Raw genomic sequence first — 20878 nt, 5'->3', positions numbered from 1 at the left:
ATTCACAGGCACCTTCACTTTTGGAGCAACAGCCTCCCTTGAGCTGATCATGTGGACACAGTTTTACAGCAGATGAAATTTCCTTCAGCAGACTTCACTGTGTGAAACTTATGAAACTAAATCTAATTGAAAAGGCATTAGCAACCAACAATGTCTTACTATTTTAATGTTTTTGGAATTAAAGTAGGGTTCTGTTTGACATGAGAAAGGCCATTCTCTGGTTTTATATATTTTGTTGAATTCTTTCTTAATTATATTTTATAATGCCTTTGTAAATTTTTGCAACTATGGAGCTGGTTAATTAGTTTGGGTTTTTTTCTCTACAGCATTGCTGTTCTACTGGACTTTAGCTTTCATAACTAAAACCATCAAATTTGTGAAGTTCTGTGATAATGGGGTTGGATTTTCTCAGCTTCGATTTTGCCTCACGGGACTCTTGGTTGTTCTTTATGGAATGCTACTAGCTGTAGAAATCAATGTCATCAGGGTGAGGGTAAGTAACTATGCTAGAAGTCTCCTTCTGTGGTTTTTATTGGTTATTTTTAGGGTTATTGGTATTTTTTTAAATCCCTTTTCTAGGTAGTTGGTGTAAAATGTGTTTCAGGAGAATGAAAAATCCAGTTAGAAATTTGACTATTTGACTATCAAGGGTTAATAGTATTTCACTAGGCCAGATGAATATGTAGTTTCAAAAAATGCCAGACTCTGTTGTTGATAATTTAAGATCAATTTCATCTGTTTGAGTTTGCTGTAATTTTTTAAATTATTCTGTTTCAGTCATGAGAGCCAAGTATTTCTGATACAAGAGAAGACTGGTAGAAAGGAATTGTCTGCTCTATCAGGGAGTATCTTAGACACACAAATAGCATCTCTCATTTTCCAGGAGACAATCACAATAAGTGATTTATTTGGGCTACTAGGGTTCCTCCCAGCTATATATTTTTTTCCTCTGCAGTGTCTGCAGTCATAATCTAAACTGAGATATTGGAGACTGCTGGATACATAAATTCCAAAGTTCCCTTCAGCTGGCACTCACCAACTGTGCACACAAATTCAATTTAGGAGGGAAAGAAATATTCCCATGTAATTTTTTTTGCTGCAGCACCAGTAGCTCCATGTTCTGAGCTAACAAATGTGAAGCAGTGTGGTGTGGGAGATGAATCCCAGTGATAACCTCCGGGCTGTGCTTTTGCTCCTGTGTCCCATGATGTGCTGCCTGGAACTCAAAGTAATGCTGGGACTGTCCTGTTTAAATAATTGAGGGGGTCAGTCTCTTCTGACATGTCTCAAGTGAAAGGACAAGAGGAAATGGTCTCAAGTTGCACCATGGAGGTTCAGATGAGTTACTAGAAAAACTTTTTTTTGCTGAAACGGGGCAGGCACTGGAATAAGTTGCCCAGGGAGGTGGGGGAGTCACCACGTCTTGAAATGTTCCAGAGGTGTCTGGAGATATGATGTAGGGGTGATTAGGATGGTTCTGGCTTGGTGGTTGTAATGGATGATCTTGAAGGTCTCCAAACTGTGTTGATTCTGTTTCTGTAAGGTGGTTTGCAGTGTTTTTCCCCTGCAAGTATGCAAATTTTTGCCCCATAAGCAGAGTCATAGTGAATGATAAGAATTACTTATTTCTAGACTGGATGCCTCTGATTATCCTCAGTACCTGAGGACACTGTATTACTGTATTGGTTGTACTTGAATGTCTTTTAAGACTGATTCATTGATTATCTGCAATGTCCTTATCTATTCTTTGTGCACTTGTATTTTCTACACATTCACTGTGATTCTCCTGGCATTTTTCTGGATTTCAGAGATATGTTTTCTTCAAAACTCCTAAAGAAGTTAAACCTCCTGAGGATCTCCAGGATCTTGGTGTGCGATTCCTGCAGCCCTTTGTGAATCTGTTATCCAAAGGAACATACTGGTGGATGAACACATTCATCAAGACTGCCCATAAAAAACCAATAGACTTGAAAACCATAGGCAAGCTTCCCATTGCTATGAGAGCTCTGACCAATTACATTCGCCTTAATGAGGCCTTTGAAGCACAGAAGGTATGCAAACATGGAATTATATCTGTCTTCTTTCTCAGAGCTTGTGTTTTTCATTAATTTTTATCATATAAGCATGACACAAAGAGATATAAACAGATATGATGCAAATGAAGGATTCATTGGCATAGCAGTCCATACACCAAGAGACCACATTCTCAGTTGTGCCTCATACAAACAGTGATGTTTCTCTAATCAAATGTGTATATCAAACACATTACTGGTTAAATGTGTGTAAAATGTGTGCAGCCTCTATTTTGATGTGGAAAGTAATCATGGACTGTGTTCACTTAACACCATTATTCCTCCTAATAAGACCTGGAAACTTTCAGTTACACAGTCTGTATTAATTAGGCCTTGCAAGGCTATTTTTTTTCCATGTTATTTCAGTTACAGTTTGTCCATAGGAGAGTTCAAGGCTGAAGCTACCTCAGCTCAAATTAATTTTCACTCCTCAGTGGGAGCTGAGTGTTTATGGTATTCTAAGAGAACTTGTTTGCATCCTGCCTAAAAAGTGTATGCTTCCAGTCTCTGGCTTCTCTAGAGAACAAAAACCTGTCACTTCCCTCCCTCTTTTTTTTTTCTTCCTCAGTAGGCCACAAACAACACACTTGAACCCTATTAAAGGTAGGAAAGAAATCATGGTTCCTTTTGTGGAGAGGAGTGCAGTTTATTGCTTTGTTCTGACTCTACAAAAAGAAACAATAGTTGTAGTTCCTCTGCTTTCTACCTGGGAGATTACAAATGGTTGTCAATGAATTAAAGCAGTGATAAAAATACAAAGTATTTGTCAGACCTGAGGTATAACATAATTCTTACTAATTTTAATTTAATTCTGACCAGAACAAAAGATCGTCATCTCCCCAAGGATCCAGATCCATTTGGCGTGCTCTCTGCTGTGCTTTTGGAAGACCCTTACTCCTGAGCAGCACATTCCGTATTCTGGCTGATTTGCTTGGATTTGCCGGGCCGCTCTGCATCTCGGGGATTGTTCACAATGTTGGAAAAGGAAATAACACCATCCGCCCACAGGTACTGTCAAAATGTCACCAAAAAGAGAGGAGTCCAAAAAGGGATGCTGTGATTCTGTTTTGTTTGTCTTCAGGAAGGAAAGCGACTCTATGCTGTGTTTGAGTGCTGGCAGTGCCAGTGTGAATGTGCTGATACCCACCCTTGTACTGTGATGATGGGTGTCCAGTGCAGGGCAGCAAAGGTGATTAAGGGACTGGAGCATCTCTTGCAAGGACAGGCTGAGGGAGCTGGACGTGTTCAGCCTCGAGACAAAGTGACTGGGAGGGGACATCATCAATTTATGTAAATATCCAAAGGGAGGGTCTCAAGAGGATGGAGCAGGCTCTGCTTGGTGCTGCCAAGCAATAGGACAAAAGGCCATGGGCAGGAAATGATGCACAGGAAGCTTAACCTGAACACGGCAAGAACTTCTTTACAGTGTTGGTGACTGAGCACTGGAAGAGGTTGCCCAGAGAGGTTGTGCAATCTCCCTCCCTGGAGATACTCAAGAGCAGTTGGGATGCAATCCTGTGCCATGTGCTCAGGGATGACGCTACTTGAGCAGAGAGGTTGGACTAGATGACCTCCAGTGGTCCCTTCCAACCTAATCCATTCTGTAATTCTTTTGGGGCAAAATATCTGAGCCATGCATCTAGTCAGCCTTGCATTCTGCAAAATAATCTCATTCAAGAGAACAGGGAAGCATATCCAGAATCCCATCAATATCATAAGGAATTTAGTTGCAATCTTGAGTAGAGATGGAATCAAGTATGTGACTGAGTGCTTTCCAGAAAGGAAAAGTGTTTTTAATAGGCTTGGCTTTTCATTTCTAAAAATGAGGGATGTCTAAGAGGGTTAAAGCAGAGTTTTGTCATCATCATAAAATGTCAAGTAATTTAACTGTGACCAAGCATTCCCTCTAGTGCCTTTTGGGAGGTTAGTTTTGAAAGATCAACTGAAACATATTTTTAAAGGATGCTATTTAAATGAATGCTCTCCAAAAGGAAGCAGACATATCTCTTGATTAACTAAAAATAAAAATGTAACTCAGGAAGCATCTTTTCATTATAAGGTGAGGTCACTCAGGCTGGATTTCTATGAGATACATCAGTTCATTTCTGCAGCTCACTTAGTGTCTGATATAAGACTTTTTCTAAAGTCTGTTGACACTAATGGAAATATACCCATCCACTTAAGTACACTTTGGATTAGGTCCACTGTAAATATTGAAGTCCATCAGCTGCAGTGCAGAAAATTTAACAAAGGCCTCAGGCTAAAATTAACTGTTTGTCCATTTTGCAACCCTTATCCTAATATTTGGAAACTTTATTATAGTGAATAGGTTCAATGGAAACCAGTTAAAGCAGGAAATGAGAAAATTAAAACTATAGTACTATGTTGCAGCAAAGTACTGTGGAAGCTCTTGAGCTCTGCTTTTCAATAATTTGTTTGAGATACAATTTCAGCTGAAATTGTGATTGGATATAATTTACAGATTGTCCTATTTAATTTTCCTCTAAAATTGTCAGCTACTGCTTCTCTGTGAAAAATAAAAATTCAGGTCTAGTCCTGACAGGCCCTAAGCAGAGCTTTATCAGCCTAGAATCCTCACTCACTAGCTGAGCAGTACCTCACTGCTGTCATTGACACCAATTTGAGATCACCTAACAGCAATAGTCACTGATGGTTGTAGTCCACAAGTGACACTTAAGGGTATATTTTAGCTTTGCTTATGTTTCCCTTAGGTTTTGATTGTTGGTTTTTTTCTGGTAAGGGTCTAACTACATTTAAGTTTGAAAATTGCTTTTGCTGGATGAGATGAAATATCTTTCTAATGAAGAGCTTTTATTCAAACTATCTGGAAGCAGGCTGGGGTTTTCAGGAGGGCTCCCATGTATGTTCACATACCTAGCCCACTTGGTCTGTTTTGGAAAGAAAAACACCAGCTCTACTGCTAGGAATGCTATATCCCTGCTTGTAATAAATCAAAAGAGGAAAACCTTGCCCTTATAGTTTGCTCCTATGAGCCTCACAGGTGTGAGAAACAAGCTTTCTAAAATGCTGTCATATCAAGGTGTTGATAAGTGGGGGGAAACAGTGTTTGTGCTTGACATGCTACTGAGTTTGAGAGCCCTGGAAAGAGTTGCCCCACAGTGGGACAGAATCAGATAAGCAATAGAAGTTGTGAGTGCAATGGAGGGTGATTTTACCCATCTCCTACCCAGCTGCATCTTAAATATTTAGATTTAGATATTTTCATGAGTCAACTGTGTCTTTCAAAGAGAAATTCTTTTTGTGAAATTGAAGGCCAAGAGATAGAATAATTTTTCTGTTCCTCATGTCCTTTGTGACAGATATAACCCACATGGAGTGTAACTCAGATCACATGGGTGTCACAGGCAGTATTAACTGCTCGAGTTAGTGCTGTAGTTAGAGCACAACAGTGTCTTAAATTCTGTCATGCTCTTCATGTTTATTTATAACTCCAGTATCAATATTTATGGCCACCCCAGAACATTCCTATGACACAGATTTCTCTCAGTGTTAATCATTTCACACTGAAGAAGAGACTGACAGAATGACTACCTTTATCATTTGCTGCTAGCATCTTCCACGTTGCAACATTAGGATTAGCAGTTCCAGTATTAGGAGTGGCTGCTGACATAACACATTCAGAGATACAGCAAACTCATTATTTAAAAAGCTCTAGAAGTCATAGGGCCCAGTGTAGCTAAAAGCCCAGTATTGACACTAAGATTGTTTGAGTCTAGAGTCTTTATGCATTTAAATAGCAGCTTTTTGCCCAGCCTTTTACTGGTTAGAGCAACTTTCAAGAATTGGTGTTACCCTGAAGTTGTCAGGAAGGTGAGACACTGAATATTCCCAAATCTATTTCTGAAAATAAAACATCTAATTATTTCTGTTAACGTCTCAAACAAGGCTATTTGCCTTATATGTGAAAGGTTCAGGAAGTGTTCAGGTATTTCTGTGTTTCCTGCAGGCTGACAAGAGTGTGTAGACCCTATTGCAGCTTAAACACAGGTGTGCTCAGTAAGCCATAATGGCCTGATAATGCACCTGAGGCTTGGCAAACATCTTGCTATCAGCAAGTGTGTGATCTTTACGGATGTATGTTTGTCCTCTTTCTCTCAAGGGAGTATTTATTAGAAGGAAGGATGAGAATATTCATCTCACTTTCCCTCCTTGTCTATTATATAATGTTTTGATGGGAATCAGTGCTGCACCAAAATCTCATTGCTAGACAAACATAGTTGTCAAACATAGTTGTGGGAAAAAAAGTATTCTTTTACATACAGTAAAAAGTGGTATTAGCTGCAGAGATTAGCAGTAGTGGCCAGATGTATATGGAGGACAGCACTAAAAACCTGAAAACCTGAACTTGGCAGGCTGTAAATAATCTGGAAGAGAAACTATTTTTCTCTTCCAGATTATTTTCTCTTAAACTATATTTCACTATAAACTATGTGAAATATAAAATGCTGCTGTAGCCTATGAATTGCTATGGGATAAGTAATAAATTAGGGCTTTAAAATTGCTTCAGGGTGCAAATAGGTAAAATAGCAGTTAAATGTCTCTTTATGTGAACTGTAAATGCTGACATGTACTGTAATTGTTCAGAGTTTTACAGTTAATAAAGATTTTAAAATCTTTCTCCTTTTACAATCCTTATCACCTCTAGTCCTCTTTTCTTCTTTGCTTTATATCTCTGGCACTACTTGGACACTTTTTTGGTTCATATGGCCTATTATTTTTTTCCTGGGCTGATTTTCTTATCTCAGTGATTTGAATTGGCTCAGGGAGAAATCCAGTTATCTCTCCAGCTAGTGCACAGTAAGCAACAAAAGCGTGCAGGTTGGAGCAACCAAGGTATAAATAAAAGTAGGGAGAAGTTTGTTCCTTTTCCAGCTGGCTCAGCCAAAAGAACAGCTTAAAAACCTGAATTTTGCCTCTGTATGAACTTGCCATATGGGGTTTTTATGAAGTTAACTGCAAGGTGCAGATCAGATCTAATAAAATGTACAGACACTGAGAGTTTGTGAAATGTAGCTGATTAAGTGTTATAGCACTTGTGAAAACTTCAACAGCAAAGAGACTATGTAGGCAAGAAAAAATGTGCTGAGCAAGGGATCCAGCAGGAGTGTTAAATGCAAGAAGCATTCTGAAAGGGAATAGAAGGATTCATCTTCCTAATTTTGCCTTTAATGGAAGCCCAATCCAGCAATCAAAGTTTCTGAGGAGCCAAGAGGAGAAAGAGGAAGATGGAGACATTTTAGTTATAGAAGGCTTCTCATGGTGAGCCAGCCTCTCAAGTTGTTGTGGTACCAAAGATGTCAGCTCATTAAATATAATCTGAAATAAATGCACTGTTTTCCCATTGAGCTGTAGACATGCATCAAAATGCACTTTGGTGATCTCATGAGCTTGCTAGAAAGTAACGACCATATATAAAAGTGAACAAGATGCTGCAGGCCAAAATAATTTGCATGGTTCCAGGAGTTTTGGGATTTTTACAAGTTCTGAAGGTCATTTTTAGTGTTCAGTAACCTGAGGTGTTAAAATTAAGAAAGTAATTTTTCCCAAAGGATGTTGACTGTTCCTTTTTGATGATAGGCAGTGCACATTTTTTAATAAATGACCATATGGAGTGTCCTAGAGTTTTGGAAGGATATCAGAAATCCTATAAACATCATTTTGCATTTAAGTGAAGCTTACTGACTTGGCATGTTATGAGACTGTGTCTTTGAGGTGATAAATTGTGAAGTTTCAGACAAGGCTGGGAGCACTTTCAAAGTAATAAACTGTGATTATCTCTGTTTATCAATTGTGCAAATTACCATTGCACCTGATTTCTAACTTTCTTTTTGCAGATTAAAATTCTTGGTGTTTTCTTTATTTCATCACAAGAGTTCCTGTCCAATGCTTATGTTTTGGCTGTACTCTTATTTTTTGCCCTTCTATTGCAAAGGACATTTCTGCAAGCATCATACTATGTTGCTATTGAAACAGGAATCAACTTGAGAGGTGCAATACAGGTACCCAATATATTACTAATTATGAACATGTAGTTGTAAATATAAATGATATAGTTGTTAAATTCTGAAATGCTTCTCTTCAGAAATGTATTGAATGTACCATTGCTGTTAGAAATAGTGTTAGCTCTAAGTTGTTTCCTTTGCGTTTTATTTTGATGATTTTATATAAATGTTTATTTTCAATATCCAATGCTGTATTTCTTCTTAACTTCAAGCAAAAATTTGCTGACAGTAAAACTGAATATAACTTTTGAAGTAGTTTAAGTGTGAACTGCACCTCCCATCTCAAAGGCATTTTTTGATAATGTCACATCCAATGCAAATAAAACATCCTTAAAATGTATTGTAAATATATTTTGGACAGAAGGATAGGTTGTATTCCCAAAGCATGAGCAGTGTTTTATTCCAGGCGTGGTCATGCCACAAAGTCTGCCAGTCACAGTGGAGTCTGTAAGCACTGAACAAAAGTCAGATTGCAAAAATGGGATCTCTAATCGTTGTATAGCTGACAACCATAGATCAGAGTTTGATGCAGCATACAAAGCTCTGTGCCTGGAAATGAGAGAATTTGGTGTAAGATTACAGTGTGGGATTGCCAAAGGCACTGACTGAAACCTACCCTGTGATAGCATGAAATCCAGGCTTAGTGTAACTTATAAGTTACACTCTTTATCCCCTGAGCTGCATGGATCCTGTGGGGAGCGTCCATGATGAATGGATGCTTTCAATAGCAACCTAATTGTTTAATTCTCTTTTGATCTTACACTTGGAAGCACTTGTCAGCTGACAGACTTCTGGTTTCCATCCATTGGTTTTGCCTGACTAGAGTGAAGTAGAAAAATTCTACAGAAATAAAAATTTGACCCGAAAGTACAAAAACAAAAATTTTGACTTGTATCAAGTGGAAGAGCTGCAAATGACTGAAAAATACAAGAACCAAAGCAAGTGCAATAGGGGAAAAATTGGAAAAGAGAGTTAAATATTTTTTTTAAGAAAAACTTTGTATTTGCTGTTCTGCATATTACAAGTCTAGATAATGCCAGTTCGACTATTCAAATTGGGAAATTTTTAGGCAGCACTCTAATCAGCAGATGAGTGTTAATGGCAGTCTCTCTGCCAATATTTTTATACTTTTTTTTTCCTATGTTTTTTGTTTAAATCTTTTCTCTCCTCCTGTCCTGTGTAAATCTGCCGCTGTTCAGTGTGCCCTGTTTGATTTTTACCAAACTAGCTGATGAAAGTGTGCTTTCATTATTTTGTACTGTTATTTTTATACCTGTGCCTGATTCTGCACTGAGGCAACTGCTTAATTCAGTACAGAATTGTACCTGAGACATTCACTGTCTGTGAATTAAACTGTGTAATGGAACTGAGTTCTCTAAGCAGAATGTATCAATCAGCCAGGAACATTGTGCTGAGGCTGGATAGGACCTGAGTCAATTGCCAGAGAAAAAGAACAAGGATTATAATACGTGAAGGATTATATATTGAATCTAATAATATCTTAGTGTTAGTTACAGGAAGGGCACTCTGTGGAGATGCTGGAGGTGTAAATCAATAAGAGAGTGAAACCTTTACTCCCCAAAAATGCCCAAGAACCACATTAGCTGGATTATGAAGTTGCTAATGTGTTTTTGGGCATTTTTGGGCAGTAAAGGTTTCATTCTCTTATTGATGCACAGGCATGAAAAAAGGGAGTACTTGGACAACCACAGTGCAGGTAACAGCACTGTGCTTTGTGTCAGGGAAGATGAGTAGCTTTAAATTTTATGAAATAACATAAAAGGCTAAACTTTATTATCTTCACTCAAGTTACTGGAATTATTGTTTGCCCTCAACATGCTGGGCCTGGAGTTTAGATGGAGCTAGAAGTCTCATTGTATTTCTGTATGCTAGTACCTTTTGATCTCTCTTCCAGACAAAAATATACAATAAAATTATGCAGCTTTCAACTTCTAACATGTCTATGGGCGAGATGACAGCAGGCCAGATCTGTAACCTGGTTGCCATAGACACAAATCAGCTGATGTGGTTCTTCTTCCTCTGCCCTAACCTTTGGGCTATGCCAGTACAGGTAAGGTGATTAAATGTGCTTTTGTTCCTAATGCACCTCAGTCTGTAGTGGTTCATTGCATGCGAGTTTTATGAAAGTGGGGATATTAAAGAAGTTAAAGAATAACTTGAAATAAAATTTCAAGCTATTAACATCTAGAAATCTTGTCTGTAATAGATTCCACATCTGTGACTGGACTTTAGGTATTTATGATTGTATTAGGATCTTGGCTGCTGTCAAAAATGCTTTGCATTTATAACATGAATTTATAGGGTGCAGCAGGTTACAGTGCATTCATTTATTACATCAGGGAAGTTAACTGGAAGATATTGCAATCATTTGTCTTCTGAATCCCAGCAGAAGCAAGAGAAGTAGCATAAATATGATTACATAGAGATGATCCTTTGGACATGCCTTGGAACTACTGCTGCTTTTTGGATGAAAAACTCCACAGTTTGTCATTGTTTCAAAGGCTATTTTTTTTTTTATTAGAACATATTTGTTATGCAAAATGGTTTTGCTGCTTTATCCTGTGGTGTCTTTGGCCTCCTATATCTAAACAGCTGTCTGATCCTTTCAGTCTCCTTTCCTGCTCAGATCACCCTATACTTCTATTTAAGAATTACCTGAAAAAACTGACAATAAAGCATGAAGTTTCATCTGATACTCAGTCCCTGCAAGTCTTCCCACTTTCTTCCAGCTACTTGGTGCACTTTTGTTGGGTGTCCCTTTTGTTGTTCAGTGCTAGCAGTAAATACAAACAGAAGACGCAGTGGAGTTTAAATTCTCTTTTTGGCAAATTTGATATTTTCTAGACGTATAATTTAGTTTCAAAAACATGATGAAAACTTCATTGTGTTAATGTCACAAAGGCAGTCTGGTTCCAGCACCACACAGAGGCTGATTTTGCTGGTTTGTATGTCAGAAACCTGCAAGTAACCTATCCAGCAGCTTTGCGTTTTAGGTTGCTTGCCCTTGCCCAAAAATTAAATGGTTTTCATGAGGCTGTATATAGACACCACCTGGCAGATTGCATTTCCAGGCAGTTTATAATGTGGTTTTAGGGGTGTTGCTTAGGAGTTTGTGTCCATCAGCATCTTATACAAGTGATTTGTCTTACTCTCTGATAAAACTCTTGTTAGCTTCATGAGACTTGTGCAAAGCCTCAGATCAGGATAGTGAGCATATTAAGGGGTGAACAATCAGTTTACTGACTGATGGCTTCTTTAACTGTGCTTACTACATGTGTGAGATGTAGAAAACCATGCCTATTAAAATATTGAGATTTAAGGTGATTGTGGCCATATTTATGTCACTGTGTGGTTATCTTCATGCAGTATGAATGCACTTTTTTCCTCCAATACACTTACTCCTGCATAAGAGGTATGGACTAGTTTTTCTGATCTACTCTGGAGGAGCTTATATGGCAGTTTAAAACATTTTGCATTCTAGAATTAAGAGAGGTTGATGGATATAGCAGTTATCATATTGAATTTTTCAGAAAACAACTTGACTTATTTTTTGGCATGGTTTCCCTGAAATTATGGATGGGGGAGGAAAAATGGGAACCAGATTATTTTGAAGTGGGGAGGAAAAAATTATCAAGGAGTTTGTCCTAATATTGATGTCTAATTGCAAAAGAGAGGATAATTATAATGAAAATAAATTGAGAGAAAATAGCATATTAGGTATGGTTACTTATTGGAAGTTTTTGGTAATAATTTGGATGTCAGGGTATTTTCCTTCCTTTTATGGGAAGCACAGTAAGAAGTCAGTGATTGTAGACTAAAATGATATTGCTGAAAAGCTATGGAGAGCCAAGAAGAGTCCACCCCCTTAATGATAATGTCTAGGGTATCAATTATTACAGACAAACTTTGTGCAAGCTATCAATTTCACTTATTTTCTAAGACCTCTCTGGCAGCTCAGCGTAGAGAGTGCTTTAGTGCAACAGAGAATTAATCCAATTCCATTGCATATTCTGTAACAACATTTTGCTTTAATGGGCCAGAAGTCACAGACTCATAAAGACTTCCTGACAGTCTGCAGAAAATAAAATTATATTTGCATTAGAATTCCTGCCGTGATGCTCCTTGCCAGATGAGGACGATCAGTGCTGGAGCGTGCTCCTGTTTTGTGGGTCATGCCAAAATCAGTGAGTCACATTGGCCACAAAGGCTTCTTCAGGAGGTTTTCCATAGCTTTCATTCAGTACCATGTTTTATGAGGCAGTCAAAACAATTACTGGCTGCTTGAAAGATGGCTGATACTACATTGCACAAACTCTGTTATTATTTAAAACAGGTTTTTAATTGTTTTGTAGCTCTTAGTCTAGCAATCAACATTTCAGCATCTGCTGTAGATTTTGTAATAGCCATTCATGACAAGGTAGGTTTTCTATACAGTCCAGATAATTTGAGCCCCATCTTTGCTCTGACTGGAGTCAATGGGAGCTTTATCATTGCCTTAAGTTACTGTTTGAATGTTATTGGAATCCATGAGAAGAGGCCCAGGAATGCCAGTCAGTTGAAAGATGCCCTCAGTAGGTTTGACTGAAACCCTGGGAGCAAAATGAGGCCTTAGAAAGGCCTTCCCCCCATGCCTCCATTTGATAAATACCCTTGTTTGATTTCATTGTGATTATTAAAAAATCCTGTATTCTCAAATCTCTGGCTCATTGGTAGGGACAGCTTACACTTGTAATGAAAGGGCATTTGTCTCTTTCAGAACTGCCCACAAAGCAGTTTCTGGCTGCAAGTACTGGCCATCCTTCAATAAATAATCAAGACAAAATAACCAGAGCTATTGGCGAGCTTTTCGCTCCTGATATTTATCTCTGGCAGAGAAGAGCTTTGGGATTTTGATGAAAGAGAAACAGTGTTTCATTACACAGACTTTTTTTTAAAATATGATTTTTGCCTTCTCAGGAATATTGATGAGAGCCCTCCCATCTGCCAGATACTGTCCCCCAGAGCTCAGATGTTATCTGTGTACTCTTTATTCTTGACTCCATACTTTGTGATGTGATATAGAATTATGTTCAATAAGATTTCAGCTCTTATCAGATACAATTCTTCACTTTTTTTTTCCATTCATACTGAAGATATTTTGTCCGATCGGCTCTTTGTCTCTGCTCGGACATGCGTAGGATGGCTCTGGGACAGCCCACTCTTCAAAGGACGAGTGTGGACTCTTCAGATTTTCAGTCTTCAGATTGTTTATTATTTCTTATCTATAAAATTTTCTGTCTGCCCAACAGAGGTCTGACCAGCAAGGCAGTCAAGGGCACTCTGAGCCCCCACTGGGCGGTCGTCTCTTTTTATACTAACAACTACGTACATCATATTTACCTATTTACCTTTATTTCCCAATACCTTTCACCCATATTAGCAAGTGCACCTTCATCGTGGACCAATCCCAGAGTGCCAACATCACCACAGAAAATGGATGACAAGAAGAAAGAAGAAGGACGAGACACGCCCTGATCCCTCCATCTTGTCTCCATAACTCCCCTGTACCAAAACCCTCAAATCTATATTTCACTCTGTAAATACATCATTTCTTACACCATTCATTCCCAAGTGACTCTCATGTCCTCAAACAGGTGGCACATCCCTTGTAGGGTCAAAGTCAAAGTGCCAGGTACTTTTGGCAACATTCCAGGATCTCTGAGACCCCCGCAAGGGTTCTCTCGGTAACTCTGGACATCTGGAGTGATGTGCTGAGTTCCCACAGTATTTCAAAAGTTTGTCTGTACTATCACATTATAAAGAAGATGAAAATGGGATAATTTTTGACCTGTTTTAAACATGGTATCATTAGCACTTTTGCAAAGACCGAGCCTCTCAGTAGCTAGTATGAGGGTTGGAAAAGCAGCTGTGAGCTAGCAACTCCCTCAGGATCCAGCTGAGATAGGTTTCTCCTTGTCTATGGGAGAAGCTGATGCTCTCTTTTTAGAACCAGGTGGTCCCATAATGTCCTTGACAATCAACCAGTAGTGAGGGACAGCAGGCAAACAAGGAGTCAGTGTTCTGCGGTGGCTTCTCACTGTTCAGTGCTTTCCTGTATTTTCAGTGCCCACAGCATCTGCGCACGATGAAGCAGTTGGGAGTGAAAATCTTGATCTGTAAAGACCAAGACCATTTTGTGTTATGGAGGAGAGCTCTGACAGGGGTGTCTGGCAGAGGCCTTTTGTGTTTTGTTTGTTTTCAGACACTCATTAATTTCCTGACTTCAGGTGGAAGCAGATTGCTCACTTACTGATGACTGAGAGATTTTTTTAATTTGGAATTTAACCTTGCCTCTTACTAGATTTGTGGTGCATATACAATGGGATTTTACTTTCATGTCAGTGCCTAATTTCTTATTCAATACTATGGCTCTTTTTGAGAGTCATGTTTTAGTTCAGTTCAGCTGTAGAGAGGCATCAGAGAGTTCCTAAGAAGAAAAAAAAAAATTTCTCTCTGTGCTTTAAATGGATGGAAATGTGGAAACTGCAAACTCCTTTTTTTTCATGTAAACAGCCAATTCCTATAAATGTGTGGAAATAGGCATATGACCATTGAGCTTTGAAATGATGGAAGATGGTGAAGGTTATGAGAGTGTACAAACATATCAAGAGTAGTAGATAACATATTAAAGAAATTTCCAGTAATTGGGTTTTTTTAATTAAGGGAAATTTTGTATGAAATTAACTTTCTATCCCTTTGTCATCTGATTGATTTATCAGCTTACACTTTTGAATTCTTAGATCGTCAGTGTTGCAGATTGTTCAGGAGTCAGTCATTACAATAGTGATAATTAACTTTGGTAGCTTGTATATATTGTTTGTGTTTATTGAGCTGCTTACAGTAAACCATGGATGTGACTTTCTTCTAGATTTTTACTTATTCAAAGACAAAACCTTTTTTTTTTTTTAACCATTTCTCTAACTCTGTTTGAAAAATAATTGCCTATCTGGCACTGTATATCCTTAAAAAAGGCCCTTGCCAGTTTGTCAGAGATTATCTGAGACGAGTATTCTCAGTGCTATAGTGTGTTATTTGGAAGTAATTTTAAATTAAATTTTATTCAAAGGTGTTTTTCTAAAATCTATTTATTTTTAAATAAAGTTCTTCTAAATAGTTTTGAAAGTTAAATTATGGAAGATACACAAACCTTTTGTAAAACTTTCTTTTACTGTGCATAATGGGGAGAAATACAGAAACAGAAATACACAAAATGCCCAAGCTAGGGAGAGGAGCACTGGGTGAGTGTCTGGGTCCCTGGGAGAAGCCCTGACTGATCACATTGGGTGTGCCAGCAGTGCTGAACTTGTGCCATTTGGGGTGGCTTTAACTGCAGCTGCTGTTCGTTGAACAAGGTCCCTTACCCTGACGTTGGTCTTTGTGGTGCATACCTCAAGTGAAGCCAAGATCTTTCCCTCACCTTCTTTTATCCCAACAGATAATTGTAGGAATTCTTCTGCTCTACTACCTTCTTGGAATCAGTGCCTTAATTGGAGCAGCAGTAATCATAGTCCTTGCACCTGTTCAGTACTTTGTAGCAACAAAACTCTCGCAGGCCCAGCGAAGCACATTGGTGAGTGTCTTCAAACTAATTTGTAATCTAAATATCATATCTGGTAATTATGCATTGGTCTATGCTTGGAATTACAAAGCTAACCATGGATGTTGACCCAGAATTGCTTCTCAAACATTTGCTAGTGTTCAAGAATGCCACGTTCACGAATGTGAGATTGTAAGTGTAGGCAGTAAATACATATTTTTTGGGGTTTATATTTTTCAGCAAATGTGGCTCCTTAAGAGCTAAAATACCTTTAAAACCTTCTGGTCTACAAATAGAGATGATCAGTAGTCATGGACTGAAGTAGCTGTGGGCATTGCACAGAGCTGTGAGTCGTGCAGGGCAAGCTGTCCAAGGGGAAAGGAAGTAGGAATGCTGTGTCCAAACTCGGACCCCAGATGTGGAATTCTATCAAACAGGTTTATTTAAACAAACCCCATGCTGTCCTAACTCCCACAGTGTGTGCCTCAACTGGGCAGCTTATGGGTCTGCTAAGTCACAAGCTGTTCCTTGATCCCTCATTTGGCTTGTCTATAATTTGAATCACCTGCACCACTGCTGAAAATGTTACCGTGCTTCATTGGCATTCCCATGCCCAGCTGCTCTGAACTTATTCCCCCTTTCAGCAACTGTTGCACTGCCAAGGAAGCCACAGGAACTTGTAATGGAGCCAGAGCTTGCTGAAATCTCTTCCACCACAGATCATGGGTAGTGATGAGGGTTATTTGTGCATCTTCCTGTGTGTGGAGGAATTCCTTCCCATCAACAGTATGCACCCTTCCAGAAATGTGGACAGCATTCATTCTTGCAGCTTCCAATCATAGTCAGTGTCACCTAGAAATTCCTGCACAGGGGAGCAGTGCTGTTTGTGATGGAAATGTCTGCACTGTGCAAGGGGGCTGCTTATAATTTATGTGTCATCCTTATGCTTAGGGAAGAAGTGTTTTTATTGTGCTTTTCAGGTAAATGTGTGTGTAAATATTGCAGGAGTACTCCAACGAGAGACTGAAGAAGACAAATGAGATGCTGCGGGGCATTAAGCTCCTGAAACTCTATGCTTGGGAGCACATATTTCACAGCAGTGTGGAGGAAACCAGACAGAAAGAAATGACTAGCCTCAAGTCTTTTGCCCTTTACACCTCCATATCCAGTAAGTCTGTTCCTTCACAGTAATCCACTGCTCAGCTAAGTGCTACTGAATTATTGGCTACTAATGAGTTTCCCATTTCTCTGTCGAGATTATTTCAGTTGCTTTAGGCTCTGATCTGTACTTCTCACTTTGTATCTAGTCAGACCCTGCATTTAATTCAGTAGAACTTTGCTTGTGTGGGAAATATGCCTGAAAGAAAAAATGTGTGCTTCAAAGAATTGACTTTTTCTGGACAAAAGCTTTCAAGGGACAAATATTTCCCAGATTGTATTTAGCCAGCAATATTCTCTTCTAGAACACAGCATTCAAGAGGAAACGGCTGCTGAAATTTATTTATTTTTGAGGGTTTTTTCTGCATTTTGCACAATTCAGAGCATACAAATAATATGTGACAGGCATTGTCTTTGCACTGAAGCTCCAACAGACAATATTTACATGTTCTTACTCAAAATCTGGATTTCTTGTTAAAATAAGTGATTGTTAAAACCATTTCTATATGCTGGAAAGAAAAGTATGAGCATTCTGGCAATTTCATCATTCTGTATCCCGATTCTTTCCTCTCCTGTTATTTTTCAGGCTGCTTTAAGACTTTATTGTGTTTTTAAAAAGACCTACAGCAGATTGAACTCTGTGTTTGATGCATATTGTTATATGCAATACCTATATAATTGCTATGTTAATATTTTAGAAATAATTAGTAAAGTCACACTGAAAAATATATAATCTGTGAGATATTAATGAAATGGAAAACTTTAGCAAGAAGTTTTTGAGCACTACTAGGTACCTGTACAAATATCTCCTGGGATAATAAGGAGGCCTAGTTCTTATGATCACATAAGGTAATGTACTCTAAGAGAAAGATCATGATCCCACTGAATTTATCTGACATTAAATTGAGGTATTCATTGTCTTCTAAGACCAGAATTTCTCTCTGGCAATCCTAGGCATTGTGGGCTTGGAGAGGAGTTTCTGTTTTGACATAAAACAGAATTTGGCTGCATGCTGTGAGAGCAGAAACTCTGTGTTACTCCCAGATCAACATAGATGGGTTCCCTTTGTCTGCAGTGCTTCATGTGGCATTAAAAATCTATTTATAGTCAGGGCCAAGGGTTCAGCTGTAGGGCTGTGAAGGCTTATTGGATTTTAAATCCTCACAGAGTCATTTGCAAGAGGTAGGAAAAGTTGTTTTCATCCCAGGGGTACTGATTATTCTATGAAGCAATGACATAAGAATCTGTATTATTAGAAATTTATATTTACTGATGCTTCTAGAAATTTATATTTACTGATGCTTCATGAAACATTCCGAGTTTGTAATTGCATTCTTATTTTGTATTAAATTTTATATGGGCAAGACACAAGAGATAAGTTCTCAGTTGGGGTAGAGCAGTGCAGCTTTATGCTGAAGGTGCTTGTAATTTTGGCTTATAAAGGTTCCTGTTATTTCAGCCTAGGAGTTACACCTTCAGACTTTAGCAGAAATAACACTTGTCTTTGCCAACTTGCACTTTTGCAGACTAAAAAGGGAATGTAAATACAGGAGAATTTGCTCTTTTACCTTAAGTATAATTAGAATGAGAGGCATAATCAGCCCAAAACACGTTGGCTACTATTGTAGTGAACATATTATTTAATTTCTTTAGGGAAAAACAATTAAAAGGCATTAGAGGACCACAATTTTTTGTATTTGTGATGTAGAGGAAGGCAGAAAGATGCTAGAATACTAAGACAGAACAAAAGAGATTTTTATAAATAGTTCTTTTAACAGAGTGTTGAATAGACTCTGGAATTCTTTTCTAAGTACACATAGCTATTAACAGAAATAAAGAATGTGGTTGGAGTTATTTTATTCACAAGGAATAGATTTGCATTGGATTACAGAAAATATACCTACAAGTTTCAGGGCAGTGTTGGCTAGACTACAAGAAAATTACATTTCAAGACCACATGGAAATTGGATCTGGTGTGCCTCACCCCTGTGCCAGGATCCAGGCTATATGTATATGGAATTGTTCATGTGTACTAAAAGAGCCACTATAGAAATTGCCTCTTCCTGTATTTTAATGAAAGGCCCCCACCAGAATCAAAGTTGGGTGGCATCTTTACAGGATTTAATGTACATTAAAATTCTGGAAAGACAGAGAAAGAAAGGAGTGGTTTTCCTACTTCTATGATTTTTTGCCTAATCTCTCAGAAGCAAAATAACTCCAGGCTTTCTCACAGGAAAATAACAGTGGTTACTGTTACTAAAATATCCAGACCAACTGAATATTTTTCTCAGTTCTTAGTCTACCTTTTTTCAGTAACAAAGTCCTTTTGACTAAAACTAATTAAGCATAAAGTCTTAGCTGCAAAATAGGTTATTTTAGAAGACATTTTATTATTCTGGACACTTGCATAGTTGGAAAAAAAAAATTTATAAAAAAAGGAAAGCAACCCCCAAATTCCAATGGCTCATATTTGTTTGGTTGAAAGAAGTTTGAAGTCCTTGTATGTACTGGTGATCTCATTTAATAGCAAAATTCAGCTCAGCTTCTTGGGATCCACCAAGTGTTTTAGGTGTTTTAACTCTGCAGCAAGCTTTGCCAACCCTACAGGATATTTATTCCATCCAGCTTCCTATTTGACAGACATGATCTTGTGCTGTGGACAGGAGTAGAGCAGGATCCATCTCTGAGAATCTGATCATCTTTGCTAGATTCTCTCACCACACTGCTCCCTAAAAGCAACCCGTGTACTGCAGCAGTCGCAAAGGCACAGTTCAAAGGCAAAGATTTAATGGCATTCAGAAGGACAGAGTCGCAGGCAGCAAGCTTCCCTTCTTTACAATTTCTGTGCATGTACCTACCTTGAATTGATACAAAGTGTGAAAACTGGTCAGGAAGTAGAACCATTAAAGAGACATGAGAGGCTGCTTTGTGTTCCAACACACAATATTTTTGTCAGAAAAATATGTAGGGTTTTTTTTCCAGGGGTGAGGCGTAAACTGTGCATTTCTAGACTTTAATACACATTAGTCTTTCAAAGCTGAAGCTTTTAATTTGTGATTACACGCTCTAATATACTTATATTTTTTAATTCTCCTCTCTGACAATGAATTAGAAGATATGTGCAATAACTCAACTATTTTATATAAGTATGATTACAGAATTTATTAATATGTTAGAGGATTCATTAAAGCTCCTCTAAATGTAGGCGAGAGAAATATCTGACACTCTATAGAGTCCTTCAGGGGTTCATGCCAAGAAAAGGGTGACCAAACTGTCAATTTTAGCATTTAGCCTGTCTGAATGAAAATTGTTCCTAAATGTTCCTATGTGTTTTCCTTCACAGTCTTTATGAATGCAGCAATACCAATTGCAGCTGTGCTCATAGTAAGTATGGACTTTGTAAATAGTGTTAATTACAATTGCATTTTCAAGTATAAGTGATGTGGAGCTGGGGAGGGAGGAGAACAGGATGCAAACCTGCTGCACATTTGCAGTTCCTCTGGGAAAGAATGGAAAATGCTCACTTGCCTTCTGGGACCAGAAGCAGCTCAGAGCATGCAGCACTCCTCCAAACTGTTAAGAGAGTATGAATCAAGGTTCTGTAACTGAAATGTTTGTGAAATATGAAATTTGTTTCCTTCTTTATGGCAAAGCACTGATGGTGATGTTTGTCTCTTTGTAGACATTTGTTGTCCATGCTCATCTGACAAGAAAGGCTGACTTCTCCCCATCAGTGGCATTTGCCTCCCTCTCCCTGTTTCATATCCTTGTGTCTCCGTTGTTCCTGCTCTCAAGTGTGGTTAGATCCACTGTCAAAGCATTAGTAAGGTAAGAACTGTAAAATTAATATCTTCCACCTATCCAGTTTCTGAGAATGTGCCCATTGCTCATTTTACAATTTCAAGTTTAGAAATAGCATGGTGATTATTTATCTGTAAACTGCCTCCCAGCTTTTTTTCCCCTCCATCAAGCACATAGATGGGTAAACAGTAATCACAGAAGGACAT

General features: G+C 38.4%; 1 protein-coding gene across 4 annotated transcripts in view; it reads left to right on the top strand.

Moving 5' to 3' along the window:
• ABCC8 (ATP binding cassette subfamily C member 8) overlaps positions 1–20878 on the top strand; it is a 73047-nt gene that overhangs the window by 9815 nt on the left and 42354 nt on the right. For all 4 annotated transcript variants that reach the window (XM_058807960.1, XM_058807959.1, XM_058807962.1 and 1 more), the window contains exons 4-12: positions 327–493; positions 1809–2051; positions 2892–3080; positions 7949–8113; positions 10032–10187; positions 15612–15746; positions 16719–16881; positions 20215–20255; positions 20554–20699. In XM_058807960.1, coding sequence (XP_058663943.1) covers positions 327–493; positions 1809–2051; positions 2892–3080; positions 7949–8113; positions 10032–10187; positions 15612–15746; positions 16719–16881; positions 20215–20255; positions 20554–20699 — 1405 coding nt within the window. The remainder of the gene's footprint in view (positions 1–326; positions 494–1808; positions 2052–2891; positions 3081–7948; positions 8114–10031; positions 10188–15611; positions 15747–16718; positions 16882–20214; positions 20256–20553; positions 20700–20878) is intronic.

This window comes from Ammospiza caudacuta, chromosome 6 (genome assembly GCF_027887145.1).
Source record: "Ammospiza caudacuta isolate bAmmCau1 chromosome 6, bAmmCau1.pri, whole genome shotgun sequence".
Lineage (NCBI taxonomy): Eukaryota > Metazoa > Chordata > Aves > Passeriformes > Passerellidae > Ammospiza > Ammospiza caudacuta.
Note: the sequence above shows the minus strand (reverse complement) of the source record. Positions and strands in the feature narration are given on the sequence as shown.